Source organism: Xyrauchen texanus, chromosome 27 (genome assembly GCF_025860055.1).
Source record: "Xyrauchen texanus isolate HMW12.3.18 chromosome 27, RBS_HiC_50CHRs, whole genome shotgun sequence".
Taxonomy (NCBI): domain Eukaryota; kingdom Metazoa; phylum Chordata; class Actinopteri; order Cypriniformes; family Catostomidae; genus Xyrauchen; species Xyrauchen texanus.
Window position 1 is genome coordinate 20,312,469 of NC_068302.1, and position 16,334 is coordinate 20,328,802.

Below are 16,334 nucleotides of genomic sequence, written 5' to 3' on the forward strand. Positions count from 1 at the left end.
AAATCATATACATTATAAATGTATATGATTGTGATGTATATTTCTTCTGCAGAACACAAACAAAGATTTTGGAAGAATATCGCTTCTCTGTAGGTACATACAATGCGTGATCTGGCTGCCTTATGAAGCTCCAAAAAGCAGATAAAGGCAGCAAAAAAGTAATCCATACAACAGTGGTTTAATCAATGTCTTCTGATGCTATCTAGTTGGTTTTGGGAATTTGTGTGAGGACAGTAAAAAATGTTACTCCTTTTTTCACTGTACATCTTGACAGCAGTCTCCTTGGCGATTATGATTTCAAGCTTGATTACACTTCCTATAATGCCATCTAGCCTCTGGGCATCCTTCAATCATTAGGAAGTGTGGTCTGAGTGATCCACTGTGGAAGTGGTCTGTTCTAACATAAAACCAAATGGATTGCTTCAGAAGACATTGATTAAACCACTGGAGTCCTATGTATTAATTTTATGCTGCCTTTATGTGCTTTTTGGCCTTCAAAATTTTGTTCAACATTAACTTGCATTGTATGGACCAACAGAGCTGAGATATTCTTCTAAAAATCTTAATTTGTGTTCAGCAAAAAAAGAAAGTCACACATCTGGGATGGCATGAGGGTGAGTAAATGAAGAGAGAATTGGGTGAACTATCCCTTTAAGAATTAAAAAGGGTTTTTTTTGTTCTTTTTTTTTGTTGTGTTTATTCAATGTTGACTTTTAATATTCAGGTCAAGAACTTGTAACAATACTTGGATGCATTGATACACCATTAACTTTGAATAAATCCTTGTTTCTGAGAAATAGCTTTCAACAGAATGCTTTGAATAGCAGAACTTTAACTGATAGGATTAGTCACACATCGTCTATGACCAGAAATGCATTGAGAGCCTGAAAAATGACATGCCTCCAGATCCTTCCCTGTTTTTAATGTTGAACTCTGAGTGTTCTACGCCATCTAGTGGTCAGTTAAAGTTTCTACACTTAATAATGGATTCCAAAGGGAATTGTGTTCTTGGCAAATAACTGCAGACAATTTTTTCTTCACCCTTGAATGGATTGTATATTTATTATGTTCCAGGAACCTGCTGTATGTGTATCCTCTGAGGCTGAATCTTACTAACCGTTTGACTTCAGCCAGAAACATTACAGTTAAAATCCAGTTCATGAGTGGTGAGGACCCCAGCTGTGCCATGCCTGTGAGTGCACACACACACACACACACACACACACACACACACACACACACTCACTCACACTTATACACTCTGTGCATATCCACTGTACAGACTGCTAAATAAACCTAATTTATTTTTTAAAACTTTGTATCCAGCAAAGATGGACCTAAGTTAAGATATTTTAGATATGTTAGTTAAGTAATTTGAAATATTTGACATTATCCTTCATTTCCCTAAAAAGGTAATCTATGGGAAATCAAGTGGCCCTGAGTTTCTTCAAGAGATTTACACCCCAGTCACATACCACAACAGGTAATCATGGTCTCCCAAAGCATTTCTACTAATCTATATTTAAAGCAAATGTAAGGGCAGTGTGAAAGAGCAGTTACCATCTCTACTTCAGGTCTCCAGATTTCTATGACGAGATAAAGATCCGCATGCCAGCCCGTTTAACTGAGAAACACCACCTGCTCTTCACCTTCTACCACATCAGCTGCCAGCAGAAACAGAACCAGACCGGCAGTGTGGAAACTCCTATTGGATATTCAGTGAGTGACTCAACAGCTTCACATTGCAAATCTGGGAATCACAATCTCATTTAAACCTGGAAATAAACAAGTGTTAGGATTTTGAAAACGTTTAAACAACGAAATGTAATGAAGTAAAATGAACAGGAAATATTTAAGATTCTGTGCTATTACTTAGTCACTAATCAAATAAGCACATTTGTTACATTGACCATGTTAACTCCTTTGAACAAAATATTTCCTTGCTTCCATTGAAGCACAAAATATGTTCTTCTCAATTTATGCTGGGATAACAAGGATCATCAGATCTTTTAAAGTTCATGCTAGCTTGAGTGTGCGCTGTCATTAAAGCAAAAAGGTGCATACCAAATAAGAAATTCAGAATTTGTACATTTATTTTGATGTATTTTAATATAAGTAAAATGAATAATAGCCCAATAAATAGAAAACATAATGCAAATATAATATACAGTATACTGATAATATAAATTTTCATTTAGAAAAAAAAAACTGTGTTAAAGGAATATTCTGGGTTCAATACAAGTTAAGAACGATCAATATAATTTGTGGCATAATGTTGATTACCCCCAAAAAAAGTAATTTCGACTCGTCCCTCCTTTTCTTAAAAAAAAAAAATTGGGTTACAGTGAGTCACTTACAATGGAAGTGAATGGGGCCAATTTCTGGAGGGTTTAAAGGCAGAAATATGAAGATTCTAATTTTATAAAAGCACTTAAATTAATTCTTCATTTTAAAACTCATGTTTTAATTGAGGTGTAAAGTTGTTTAAATCGTCAATTTTACAGTGGTTTTAGGGTTTGTTGGCATTACATCATCACAGCAACAAAGTTGTAAAATTTTATCACACTAAAATCATGTTAACACACATTGTTTGTCTTGTGGCTATACTTTTGAAACAGTAAGTACTTTAACTTTTACAGATTGGCCCCATTCACTTCCATTGTAAGTGCCTCACTGTAACCCAGATTTATGTTTTAAAAAAATACATAATGGAGGGGCAGGTCAAAGTTTTTATTTTTTGTGGTAATCAATATTATGCCACAAATGCTGCCGAATGAGCTTATCTTGTATTGAACCTGGAATATTCCTTTAAATTTGAAAAATGCAAAATAGAAGCATTATCTAATGTCATTGTATATACTGAGACTCAGCTACAAGAGAGGGTTTCAATGGCATTTGCACAAACTACCTTGAACGAGCAGAGACATACAACTGTAAATGCCATGTGTATATTTCCTGCTGTCCTCTCTGCAGTGGTTACCCATACTGAACAATGACAGGCTGCAGACTGCACAGCACTGTCTGCCAATCGTTCTGGACAAACTTCCTGTCAACTATTCCCTGCATTTCCCAGAGGTACAGGCAACCATTTCACATCTGTCTTTATTTGGATATCTGTTTTCAAAGAGATCATTTCCTTTTGTCACTTGTATAGATGTCTCGTTTGGGCACCGGTCCTATGACTCTTCTGTGCTGTATGTGGGGTTTTTTAATAGAGTTTGCATAGTTGGTCATTTTGAATTCTTTTTATGTGCTTTTAGAAATTGCCATCTCAGGTACCTCCAGTTAAGTGGATGGAAAATCACAAGGGACAGTTCAACCTTGAATTGCAAGCTGTATCCTCTGTCCAAACACAGGTAATACACACACAGCTTAGCATGTAGGGCTCTTTTAGTATTAGAGAATTGCTGGATTTTGGAACATTCATTTAATTTAGTTAGCTGTGTGTGAAGTTGAAATATGTTCTCTTAAGCTAGCTTAATATGCAGAGACAACTATTAGTCATTCACAGGTTGATTTCACCAAAAAGTGAAAAAACTGTGGTGCTTTCAACATTGCTCTGTTAGTTAGAGCAGGACAGGAGGAGTTTTTGGAAAACCTGTCTAAAAAAAAATAATTATTGGTGCCACTAGTGGTGCAAATAAAAATATACACACAGCAGCAGTAGTTCCCCCAAAAATGTAATTCTCTCATAATTTACTCACCATCATGCCATCCCAGTTGTGTAAGAATTTCTTTCTTCTGCAGAACACTACCAAAAAATGTTAGAAGTATATTTCAGCTCTGTTGGTGCATACACTGCAAGTGAATGGTGACCTGACCTTTTGAAGCTCCAAAAGCTCTTCTTTTTTGAAAACTACACCTAACGGGCATTAGTTCAATGATATGCCTGTGAAACTGGCCTCTCTGTTCACCATCTCTTTTTCCTCAATCACAGGATAGTCACCTGGAACGTTTCTTTACACTGTGTCATGCCCTGGAAGGAAAGACCATGTTCCCCATTCGAGTAGGTGATGAGAAGATCCCGGAGAGCATGTTTGAGCACGAGCTGAAGCTGAGCATCATCTCACTGTCCTCCTCCGGCCTGGAACCACTGGTGCTCTTTCTCCATCAGGTCCTGGACAAGCTGTTCCGACTCATCATGCAACCCATGGTCATTGCAGGACAGACTGGTGTGTTTCAAGAAGAAAGAGAAGCAACGGGTGTTAACTTCACCCCATAGTACTAGATATAGCTGAAATTACTCACTTGATGAAGTTCTGTGTGTGTTTGACTGATAGGAGTGTTTTAGATGCATTTTAATGGTGTATAAACCTTTTTTAAAAGACCAGTTTATTTTTTCATGCTGGTCCATGATAGTTGATGCTGGTTGTGACCAACAAAACTCTGTTTAAAGCCACTAGATACACCTGAAATTCTTATTAGTTGACAAATGCCTATGTCAGAAGACATTTTCTCAACTTTCTGTTGTATGATAGAGCGCAATTTTGCACCATTGCATTATTCCACATTGTCCTTTTATTCTCTAATGCAGTGTGTAGTATAAATGCCTGGACACTCTCTGCGTAGAATGTTTTATTTTTATTTGATTAATTCCTTTTTTTAGCACACAAGTGCCAAGATCTTTTTGAACAATGACTTCCTGTTCTGTGTTACCCTAACAATTTTACTGGAATGATTATAAGCTAGTTTTACAGGTTGGTTTTTGTTATCTTGTTTTGTGCAGCCAATCTGGCCCAGATCGCATTTGAGTCAGTGGTGTCAATCGTCAACAGCCTTCACAACAGTCAGGAGCTGGCAAAGGATAATCAGGGCAGGAACTGTCTCTTAGCGACATACCTGTACTTTGTGTTCCGTTTGCCAGACACCCAACATGAGATCCACACCACAGGTAGGGCTGTGACCAGTGTTATATCACTTTTAATGAAAAATACTGTGAAACGAAATAAAAACTAAATAACATTTTCAGTAACTGAAGTAAAAATAAAAACATAATTGGAAAATATGAAACTAAACTATATTTTCTTGACGCCAAAATGTAATATAAATCATTGTCTTTTAAGGGGTCATGACATACTCTTTTTAATTTCATAAATTTCTTATCTTCCCTGAGGTCCGCTGATAATGTTAGTAAAGTTTTTTGCAGCCACTTGAATACAGCCATATTTGAAACTCAATCAGAAGAGAATAAGCAAGCTTATAACATTATAAAACTACATTAAATTAAATTAAATTACATTATATCCGAATATATTGAACTGTTCACTCAAGCACAACAGCACCATAAACTATCAAACAGTCATGACATTTGAAACATGAATAAAACTGGTTACGTATGCTTTTTTGGGTCGGGTCCCATAGTGTTTTTAACTGCCCCATCATTCAATAACAGTTCCTTTATAATTCTTGAATTGTATTATGACTGGTTTACAAGCAATCCACGCTGATATGAGCTGAAAAAACATACAATCCATGCTGAAATACACTGAAGACATCCACATGACACACACACACACACACACGTACTGCACTGATGCAAAAATGCATCAAAACAGTCAAAGATGTCCTAGTGTATGTTAACATCAATTATAAAAAATAGCTCAGATGGGTGTGAGAATGCATCAAGGATGGATTTGTGGTCAAAAGAACAAGATGCATCAAGCTGAATGAAACCGAATGAGATCTCATTTTCAGATTGGTAACTTGATTGGTCCCCTTTGTTGTTAAGGAATAGTTAGGCCACACAAGGCCTGTCTGTCATGGTCTCTCTCTCTCTGTTTACGAATTGAGTACCAGTGTTTGGGGCAAAGGTTGCGATGACAAAGTATGTGTTGATGTTTTTTCGCCTTAGAGGCGTTCATGAATTAATGAGCCCCCTAGTGATGTAGGGAACGAGGCATTTTTGCAGCTTGGTTTCAATAAATTATTTATTGCATTGGGGATTAAAGGAATGTTCCTTGTTGTGGAATGTTCCCTAGAGACTTTTCTCTTACCGGTGAGAAAGCAACTTACCCGTTTGTTCCTGCTAAGACACAGGACGAGACCGTCTCAACCCAGAGATTGTAGAATCTCGCAAAGGTGTTCGGTGTAGTCCAGCCCGCTGCTCTGCAAATGTCAGCTAGAGAGGCGCCAATGGTCAGAGCCCAGGAGGCCACCACACACCTGGTGGAATGGGCTCGTAGCCCTGCAGGGGGAGGCACATGCTGAGCCTGGTAGGCAACAGCTATGGCGTCGACGATCCAGTGGGCGATCCTTCAGCACCTCTCAGGAACCTGATAATCAGGTCGTGCTTCCATAAAAACTTGCCGTCCACTGTGTTATGGTGTGCAGGTATGGCAGCTTCGTACACCTTCAAGGTGGAGGGGGACAGCCGTACTGAGGTCTCCCGCGTCTGTCCAGGGGCCATGGAGGTTCCAGAGGTCTGGTCGCGGGTGTCAGATGGTGCCCCGTCCCTGAGAAAGAAGGTACTTCCTCAGGGGAATTTGCCTGAGAACCAAGTCTGGGTGGGCCAGTAAGGAGCCATTAGGGTGACCTGCTCCTCATCCTCCCTGATCTTGCACAGGGTCTGTGCAAGCAGGCTCACTGGGGGGAATGCATACTTGCATATTCCAGGCGGCCAGCTGTGTGCCAACACGTCTATGCTGAGGGGAGCCTCGGTCAGGGTGTACCATAGCGGGCAATGGGACAGCACATCCGCCGTGGTGTTGAGGTTTCCCAGGATGTGAGTGGTTCGCAGCGACTTGAGGTGCTGCTGACTCCAAAGGAGACAGCGTGCGAGTTGTGACTTGTGAATGGAGCGTAACCCGCCTTGACAGTTGATATATGCCACCGCTGCCGTGTTGTCTGTTCAAACCAACGCATGCTTGCCCTGGATCAATGGCTAGAACCTCAGTAGGGTGAGCAGTATTGCCAACAATTCAAGGCAGTTGATGTGCCAACGTAGCCAGGGCCCCGTCTAGGTGCTGGCGGCCGCGGGCCCATTGCATATAGCACCCCAGCCCATCTAGGAGGCGTCGGTTGTGACCACGACGTGCCTGGAGGCCTGTTTTAGGTGAACCCCTGCCCGTAGAAATGTGAGGTCGTTCCAAGGGCTGAAGATGTGGTGACAGATCAGCGTGATGGCTACACGATGTGTGCTGTGGCGCCATGCCCTTCTCGGGACTTGAGTCCGGAGCCAGTGCTGAAGTAGTCTCATATGCATCAACCAGAGCAGTGTGGCCACTGCCAAGGATGCCATATGCCCCAGAAGTCTCTTTCAGTCTGAAAGAATGCCTTCAGACAGGTCAGCACCAACTGGGCGTGCTCGATCGTGAGGCGCGCCATCATCGAGACTTGAGTCCAACTCCAGACCAAAAAAAGAGAGATGCTCCGAACCGGGAGGAGCCTGCTCTTTTCCCAGTGGACCCAAAGCCCTAGCCAACTGAGGTGCACGAGCACCAGGTCCCTGTGTGCACACAAAATGTCACGAGAGTGTGCTAGGATTAGCCAGTTGTTGAGGTAGTTGAGAAAGCAAATGCCCACTTACTTTGACGGGGCAAGGGCAGCCTCTGCGACCTTCGTGAAGATGCAAGGGGAAAAGGACAGGCTGAAAGGGAGGACTTTGTACTGGTATGCGTTACCCTCGAACGCAAACCGCAGGAAGGGTCTGTGTCGAGGTAGAATCGAGACGTTGAAGTACGCGTCCTTCAGGTCTACTGCCGCAAACCAATCTTGATGCCGGTCGCTCGCTAGATTGCGCCTTCGTGTCAGCATCTTGAACGGGAGTCTGTGTTGAGAACTGAAGCCTTTTTTCGGTACAATGAAGTAGGGGCTGTAAAACCCGCTCTTCATCTAGGCTGGAGGGACAGCGTGCTTCCATAGAAGGGTGGTGATTTCTGCGCGCACAAGGTGGCGGCAAACCTGGGCGTCCTCCTGGCAAACTGAATCGCGTAGCCGAGTCGGATGGTCCGGGTCAGCCATCGCGTCTGGTTTGAAAGCGTGAGACACATGTCCAAACTCCGGGCGAGGGGGACCAGGGGAACAATTTTGTCAGACGTACCGGCGGGTGGGGACTCGTGGCGGGGCGGAGCCAGGGAGGCCACATTGACTGAGTTTGAGCCCTGTGGCAGTGCTGAGTCGAGAGACATCAAAGCACTTGCCTGACACCCGATACTCAACGGCGGATCGGTCGAGGAGGGGGGAGGAGGTGTTTCGTCCCTGCGGTCCGTAGAAGTTTTCCGAGTTTGAGTATGTCTGCCGCAGCATGGTGTGCCAGGGTGGGGGAACTGTCACCGAAGCGTTGGACCTGCCAGAGGGAGACCAAAGCCGGTGGACGGGGTTATGGCCGAACACACCGGTTATGTGACCTAGGGACTGAGGAAACTGCTCTTTTTGTTGAGTGTTTGGATACCGCAGCTACTGGAGCATTTAGAATTTACTCTTTGTGAGGGTAAATACTCTTAGAATATACTCCAAGATCTGCTGAAGTGCCCAGGGGCGATCTGTGCAGTGCACCCGTGCAGAGAGGGGAGAAATCCACTGTAATTCTACCGTAAGGATCCAGCAGAGGTGAGGGATGGAAATCGCTTGTCTCGGCTTGAACCATTGACCGTTCAGCTCCGAAGTGAAAATCTAATGAGCGGTATGCAGGTCCCCTCCTTTTATACCCATATGTCCAAGGGAGGGGCATGCAAATACCACTCGTCAATTCCAATTGGCCTTTTATCAAAGATCAAAGGTGTCTCAGGCTCTCAAGATTGACCCCTAGTGTCACTACATCGACACAACGTCGAGTGAGTGACAGATAGGGAACGCAATATCTCTAAAATAAAATCACTAAATAATTTTTTTTGGCCATATTGCATAGCCCTATTTGAAACTAGAAATTTAACTAAAATGAATAGTCACATAGTGTGAAAACTAACAATAAATTGAAAGGACAAATTGAACATAAAATAAAAGACTAAAATCTACAATAACCCTGGCTGTTGTTTTTTTTTATTTTTTTGTGAGAATCAGACTCAGATTCTTTAGGTGCTTAGGGACTTATTGTGTGGTTGTTTGTCACTAAACTGTGGCTTATGTTCACCAGGCTCGGGTGGTATGATGGCTCACCCAGAGAGCCGATATAGTACTCTTACTCGTTCCACGGCCACTACAGTAGGCTTCATGCTGCTTCAGTCAAGGATTAGATCTAGCAGCAACCCTGATATACCAGCACCTCAGAGCCCAGAGGACACTGAGGTCAATAACATTTTTGTAAAGGTAAACAAATGCCACTAAACACATGCTATTCACCTTTCCAAAACTGCAGCTCACTTTTTTTTTTTTTTAAATGTAGTATACAGTACTAATTTTATTCTGTAAACATGCGAAAACACACTAGCCCGCTTGGCATTCTCTCTTATTTCTCTGACCCTTCGATTACCAACAGGGTATAAATCATCCAGGCAGTCGAATGTCCACAGCTCTAAACGTCCCCAACACTTCTCAGAACTCCACTGGAAGCTCACGACCTGCGAACAAAAAGGTGACGGTTTGACTTGCCTCTCTATTACATTAGATATCTATTATTTTAGCAGAGACTGTATTTCTGAATAAACTGATCTATCTTTGTCTGGTTCTTTTTAGTTGTTCCATGAAGAACTGGCTCTTCAGATGGTGGTCAGCACTGGGGTATGCAGAGAGAGCGTCTACAAATACGCCTGGTTCTTCTTTGAACTTCTTGTAAGAAAATCAACATAATGTCTCGCTTTGAAATGTCAAATATACGATGTTCTGTATATGTAAATCAGCGTATACTGTATATGTATATATGACTGTACATATATGTATATCATACTGTATATGTAAATATGATTGTTGTAAGTACTCATTCTGTGGATATATGTGTGCACACTCCAGGTGAAAGGCATGTGCCAACACGTGTCTCAGCTGGATAAGAAAGCAGTACCTCGTAAGAATCGATTCTCCGACCGCTTCAAAGATGACATCACCACTATTGTCAGTGTAGTCACTGCTGAAATTGGGAACATTTTAGTAAAACAGCAGAAGGTGATTTAATCCACCTTAACAGTACAAAATCGAATCTTAGCTCTGCTCAGTAACACATTAAACTTATAGGCCTCATTGAGAGATGTTATTTAATAGTGAAAATGAGAAAACATGTTGTGTGTGTTTGTTGTGTGTGTTCTTTAGGAACTGGAGCAGGCAGAGAAGGTTAACGTCAGTTTGGCGTTCTTCCTGTATGACCTGATGTCTCTGATGGACCGTGGGTTTGTCTTTCAGCTGGTGAAGAATTACTGCAACCAGGCAAGGATGCTCATCTCATTTACTTATGATTATCTTAACAGCATGAAATCATTCTGAACTACTCTGTTCAGTGCACTTCACAAGCGTGTCTGGTATGAACGTTGTTTCTCTTCTCTCTCTCTCTCTCTCTCTCAGTAAAAGTCCTATTAAAGAGTTGGCCAAGGCAAATACAGTTTAGTTAAAAAAGAAAATAATCTAGATCAAATAATATATGATTATATTTTAATAACTAGATTATTACATTTTCTGAAGAAAATATGATTGGTATCCACCCCTGGCAATTTTTCAATTTCTCGTCTCTCTTTCTCTTAGATGGCAGCGAAGAGTATGAACATGCCGACATTGATCAGTATGAGGTTGGAGTTTTTGAGGATCTTATGCAGTCATGAGCACTACCTCAACCTCAGCCTGTTCTTCAGTTGTCCCGCCTCTGCCCCTGCCTCCCCCTCCCCATCTGTCTCCTCACAGGTCAGCAAATAAACATCATCCTGATGTGTTGTGTCTATAACAGCCAATATGATTCTCAGACAGCTCAGTGTTTGGAAACAATGTGTGTCCTGATAAAACTTTCTGTCTCTATCTCCAGACCTCCAGCTCATACAGTTTTCAGGACCATAAGATTGCAGCAATGTTTGATCTGTCGCCGGACTTTAAGCAGCGGCATTACTTGACCGGACTGCTGCTTACTGAGCTCAGCACTGCACTGGACATTGAGTCAGATGGGTCAGTCACAATGGCATTGTTCACCCACAAATTATTTACTCACCCTAATTGTCTCTTTGTTCCCAACCCATTTAACTTTCTTTGTTCTGTGGAACACAAATATTATTATTTTATATATATATATATATATTTTTTTTTTAAACCACCTCTTGGCCACTCTTTTCCATATATCCCTGGCAAGAAAAAGTATGTGGACCCTTTGGAATTAGCTGGTTTTCTGCATTAATTGCTCATAAAATTTGATCATCTTCATCAAGTCTTAAATATAGACAAAGCACAATGTGTTTAGCTAACAACACACAAACAGTTATAATATTTCATGTATTTATTGAACGCATCCCATAAAACATTCACAGTGCTGTGGAAAAAGTAAGTGAGCCCTATGATTTAATAACTTTGGCAGCTATAACCTCAGCCGAGCATTTCCGGTAGCTGTGGATTAGACCTGCACAACATTCAGAAGGAATTCAGACAAGCTTCCATGGCTGTTTAATGTTTTCATTATTGAAGACTCATGAACAGAGATGTTAACCAGATCCAATGATTCCTTCAAGTCTTTAGCTGTTACTATAGCTTTCTGGATGGCCACTTCTAGGGAGAGTAGCCACAGTACTAAATCATCTCCATTTATAGACAATTTGTCTAACTGTGGACAGAATATCTAAGCACTTCGAGATAACTTTGTAACCCTTTCCAGCTTTATTCAAAGCATAAATTCTTGATAGTATGTCTTCTGAGATCTCTTTATTGTGAGGCATGGTCCATGCCAGATAACAAACTCAAAATGTCAAAAGTAGCTCAAACCCACACTTCCAATCTCGTTTTATTACTTGGATGCCAGGTTTGCTACCTCCTGACTCTTAATTAGCTTCTTTTTTTTTGTCGTCCTTGGCCTAGGGATTCATTTAATTTTTCTAAACTAAAAATTAAAGCACAGTTAATGTTTTATGGGATGTGTTCAATACAAAGATGAAAGATTATAACTGTTTTTGTGTCGTAAGCTTAAGCACATAGTGCTTTGTCTATACTTGTGACTTAAATGGAGATGAGATCACATTGTATGACCAATTAATGTAGAAAACCAACTAATTCCAAAGTGTTCACATACTTTTTCTTGCCACTGTATTAAAAGTGAATGTGGACCTGTCAAGCTATAAGTGAGGAATGCACCGATATGAATGTTTGGTCGATATGATACCGATATTAACAAAAAACTATAGGCCGGTACCAATATTTTGCCACTTAGTCATCAGATCACTGCTTTACTTGGGAATTATGCTTTAAAAATATACAAAGAGTGTAAATGGTAAATGGTTTTAGTTTGGTCCGTTATTAGCCGATAAATATCGGCCGCCGATACATGGTGTATTCCTATATAAAAGGATATAAAAAAAATATATGACTAATCCATGTTTTCAGAAGCTGTACGATAGTGATTGTATCAGGAACAGTCTAAAGTCATTATTCACTGAAAATCTTGGCATGTTCATGAGAAAAGTAGCAATGTCCGATTCATGAGAAATCACTGCTTTTAAATTAGATTTTTTTTTTTTATGAATCGATCGATTCTGTTAACAAAACTAGTCTGAATGATTTGTTCATGAGTTGGACTTATCCGGTTTATGAGTTTGACTCATAGACTCGATGATACAGTCGCAGCAGTTAACAGCTCACTGGAGGGGAAGATTATCAGTGAATAATGACTTCAATTTTGCTCCATTTCTCACAAAAAGGAACTAAAAATTTTTGTTCACGTTTTCATTTAAGCTGCTCAATGAAGACTTCAAGACATTACAGGCATCGTTTTCTGTGAAGCTGGTTAAAAATTGTGACGTGTGTTGTGAAAATGTGCTATACAAATAAAAATGACTTAACTTGACAAATGCTATTGTAAGAAAGTCATGCGAGTTTGGAACGACATGAGGGTGAGTAAACCATTACAAAATTGGTTGTTCATTTTGTTGTTCAAGTCAGAAGAGCATGAAATAGAGTTTACAAGGTTGCACGACTAATTTTTATATTTTAATTCTCTCTCTGTGTGTGTGTGCGCGTGTGTAGTGGGAGAGTACAGCAAAAGGCCATTAATGCAACATACAGTTTGTTGTGTGCTCATGATCTGGACCAACGCTGCTCAAGGCCAGAGGTCAAGGCTAAGATTGCTGCTCTCTACCTCCCCCTAGTGTGCATCATCATTGACTCCATCAACTTCCTTGACTTTACAGGTACTGTCTTCCACATTGAGATATTGGATGAGTTCTCTCCCCGGAGTCTGTTTTTGATAATGTAGTTGTTAATCTCAGTTTGACTTAATAGTTGCTTTTCGCCAGTGGGCAAAAGTGCTTGATTGTAGCTCTCTGGTGGTGCATGATGGTTGTTTGAAATGGATTTGGTTCTTCACACCTGTGAGACTCATGGTGTGCGTGTGTGTGCGTGTGTGTGCGTGTGTGTGCGTGTGTGTGCGTGTGTGTGTGTGTTTTTGTTGTCTTCACAGTATCTGACCCGCGTGGTGGCAAAGGCAAGTCTGGTGGGCCAGAGGATGACCCTGAAGGCATCACCCCCATCAATCAGTCTGTTGCAATGGCAATCGCTGGAAATCCAGTTAACACCTTGGCAAGAAATACAATGGTGTCTATGGCCTCTAATAAGATTTTAGTTTTTTTAAATAGAACGAATTATAATATTATTCATGCTTGTATAGATATGTGACCTGCTCCATTATTTAGAATCACTTTGACTCAGAAACATATTTTTATATTTGTAGTTGTAAACGCTAAAGTAAAAAGCAGTCTAATTGTAAATTCTCATTTCTTACACAGCTACTTACCAAATAAATAAATGGACATGATATATTGAGTTGAAGAAACTAGCACAGCAATGTAGAAAATCAATTGACCTTGGACAACGGTCAATTATACAGTTTAGTGGCCGTTATACAAAACTATTTGACTGCAGAATGAGGTGATTGACCAATCAAGATCAAGTATTCTAAAGAGCCGTGTAATAAGTGTGGCTATTTGTCTGTTTATCCCAGTTATCACAGAAAAATTATGTCTCATCTGAATGTTTTCTGACAATCTCTCTTGTCCAGACGGGGAAAACAAGTAACATGTTGACGGCAGAGACCAGTCGCAATCTGCTCATGTGTTTCCTGTGGATTATCAAGAACGCAGACCAGCATCTTATCCAGCGCTGGACCGTGGACATGCCCTCCTCCCAATTGAGCCGTCTGCTGGAACTCCTCACCATCTGCATCGCCTGCTTTGAGTACAGGGTATAAACACATATTGCAGCATCAATCACGGTCTCTGATCATTTGCTAATCTTAAACAACAGCCAACGGTTTAACCGTGTGGGCACACAAACAAGTTTGATTTGTACAGGAACTAGCATTCTGAATGGTATTTCTGATGTCATTTGAAGACTATCACATGGTGTATTTTTGTGTGTGTGTATGTAGGGGAAGCAGAGTTCTGATAAGGTAAGCACACAGGCCCTGCAGAAGTCTCAGCAGGCTAAGGCGCGTCTGGAGGAAGCTCTGCTGGGAGGGATCGGAGCCAGGGGGCAGATGATGAAGAGGGTGGGAGGTGAGCTGTAACTTACTGTATCTCTTACTTTCTACCATCACTGTAGAGGGCACAATTACTTCTGTCCTATTTCTAGTTTAATTATGACTATATATCTGCAAGCGAGAGGGATGAGAACTAGTCCAGCTTTTTTTGACCCTTCAAAAACTTTTTTTTATACCCATAAAACTGTTTTAAAATATAGTTAACTAACGAATAGTGTATTATTTTCCACAATCCACTCAAATTATTTTTCATTTGCTATCTATTTTTACACATTTACAGTCCCCAGACTTCCTTTGTTTATAAGTTTTCTAAATATGTCCTGCTTTCTTGTGTTGGCTGTGTCAAGGTACCGACCGGACGATGGGTCTGAGAGAGAACCTACGCTGGAGGAAAGATCTGACACAGTGGCGCCAGACAAACGACAGGCAGGACAAGTGAGCGTAAAATAGAACCATCATTACACGGTTCAAAGCCATTTAACCTGCAATGCACCTCATTCTCCATGGCCTAAATCAGCTGCTAAAGTATTGAAACTTTTATTGTTTCCTCAGATCAAAAGCAGAGCTGGATCAAGAGGCCATAATCAGTGGGAATCTGGCCACTGAGACCAGTCTCATAGTCCTTGACCTGCTGGAGATGATGGTACAGGTAAAAGACTCACACTTAACCCTCTTAAATGTCTTAGGGTAATTTCTGACCTGTAAAGGATACGTTATAAATACAACATAGTTTTTGGTACTGGAACCAAACATTGTGATTTTTGTCAAGACCATTAAAACAAACTAAATTAAAAAGAAAATTATTTTTGTATATAATTGTTTATATAACCATTTAAAACAAATGTTTCCTTCTATTATATTAAAGGGTTATATGGGAAGAACCAGTAGATTTCATCTTTGGAATTTCAGGATTTTACAACTTTAAATTTTTTTTTGCACATCTATGAATCAAATTTGACTTATAATATTATAAAATTTTACTTACAATATTTCAGAGTGCACATGTACATGTCTACACACACACACACACACTCAGGGAATGGATTTGTTGCAATGGACGTGCTGGAATTTGACTGCTAGAAAAGGCAATAGAGATTCATTTGTGAAATAAGCATTACAAAAATTGTAACTCTAATATGTACACTATTGATTTTCTACAAGCAGAATAAATCAGATATCGTTGTAATATTGCTGAGATATTATAAAATGCCAAAATGTATTTAAATAAACATGCATTAAGTCATCCTTAGCCAATATTTGCCAAGTTTAATTTGCATAAAAAAAAAAACCATAGAAAAATTGTTACTCCATTAATATTCAAAATGTATAATGTTTTTTCATTTACACTTATGACCAAAAAAAACCACACACAAAGGGTATTCCCTGAACCTGTAATAATGGTTTGCTTGTGGTAATATATTGTGTCTGTATGTTTTTCAGGCAGTTCCTCTGGCAGACTGTAGGGATAATGTGGTTGGTGGTGTGCTGAAAGTTCTGCTGCACTCTCTCACCTGTAATCAAAGCACCACCTACCTGTCTCACTGTTTCAGCACATTACGAGCTCTCATAGTGAAGGTACGGACCATTTGTTTTTTGTGCATGTTTATATGAGCTGTAGACAGTACAGGTACACACCGGCTCATTGGGATGCATTTAATTATATTTTGGATTGCTTTATTGGAATATATGATATTGTTTCTTGTCATTTCATTGGTACTGATTCTAAAGCGTATAAAAGTAACTGTGATAATAA

General features: G+C 40.4%; 1 protein-coding gene across 2 annotated transcripts in view; it reads left to right on the forward strand.

Annotated features, from left to right (window-relative positions):
- dock8 (dedicator of cytokinesis 8) overlaps positions 1-16,334 on the forward strand; it is a 70,320-nt gene that overhangs the window by 36,369 nt on the left and 17,617 nt on the right. For both annotated transcript variants that reach the window (XM_052094074.1, XM_052094075.1), the window contains 21 exons: positions 1,075-1,192; positions 1,413-1,483; positions 1,575-1,719; positions 2,974-3,075; positions 3,261-3,356; positions 3,938-4,172; positions 4,727-4,891; positions 9,071-9,243; positions 9,413-9,508; positions 9,610-9,705; positions 9,883-10,032; positions 10,177-10,290; positions 10,603-10,758; positions 10,877-11,013; positions 13,072-13,235; positions 13,505-13,638; positions 14,102-14,284; positions 14,471-14,597; positions 14,929-15,016; positions 15,134-15,230; positions 16,022-16,156. In XM_052094074.1, the coding sequence (XP_051950034.1) occupies positions 1,075-1,192; positions 1,413-1,483; positions 1,575-1,719; positions 2,974-3,075; positions 3,261-3,356; positions 3,938-4,172; positions 4,727-4,891; positions 9,071-9,243; positions 9,413-9,508; positions 9,610-9,705; positions 9,883-10,032; positions 10,177-10,290; positions 10,603-10,758; positions 10,877-11,013; positions 13,072-13,235; positions 13,505-13,638; positions 14,102-14,284; positions 14,471-14,597; positions 14,929-15,016; positions 15,134-15,230; positions 16,022-16,156 (2,782 nt within the window). The remainder of the gene's footprint in view (positions 1-1,074; positions 1,193-1,412; positions 1,484-1,574; positions 1,720-2,973; positions 3,076-3,260; positions 3,357-3,937; positions 4,173-4,726; positions 4,892-9,070; positions 9,244-9,412; positions 9,509-9,609; positions 9,706-9,882; positions 10,033-10,176; positions 10,291-10,602; positions 10,759-10,876; positions 11,014-13,071; positions 13,236-13,504; positions 13,639-14,101; positions 14,285-14,470; positions 14,598-14,928; positions 15,017-15,133; positions 15,231-16,021; positions 16,157-16,334) is intronic.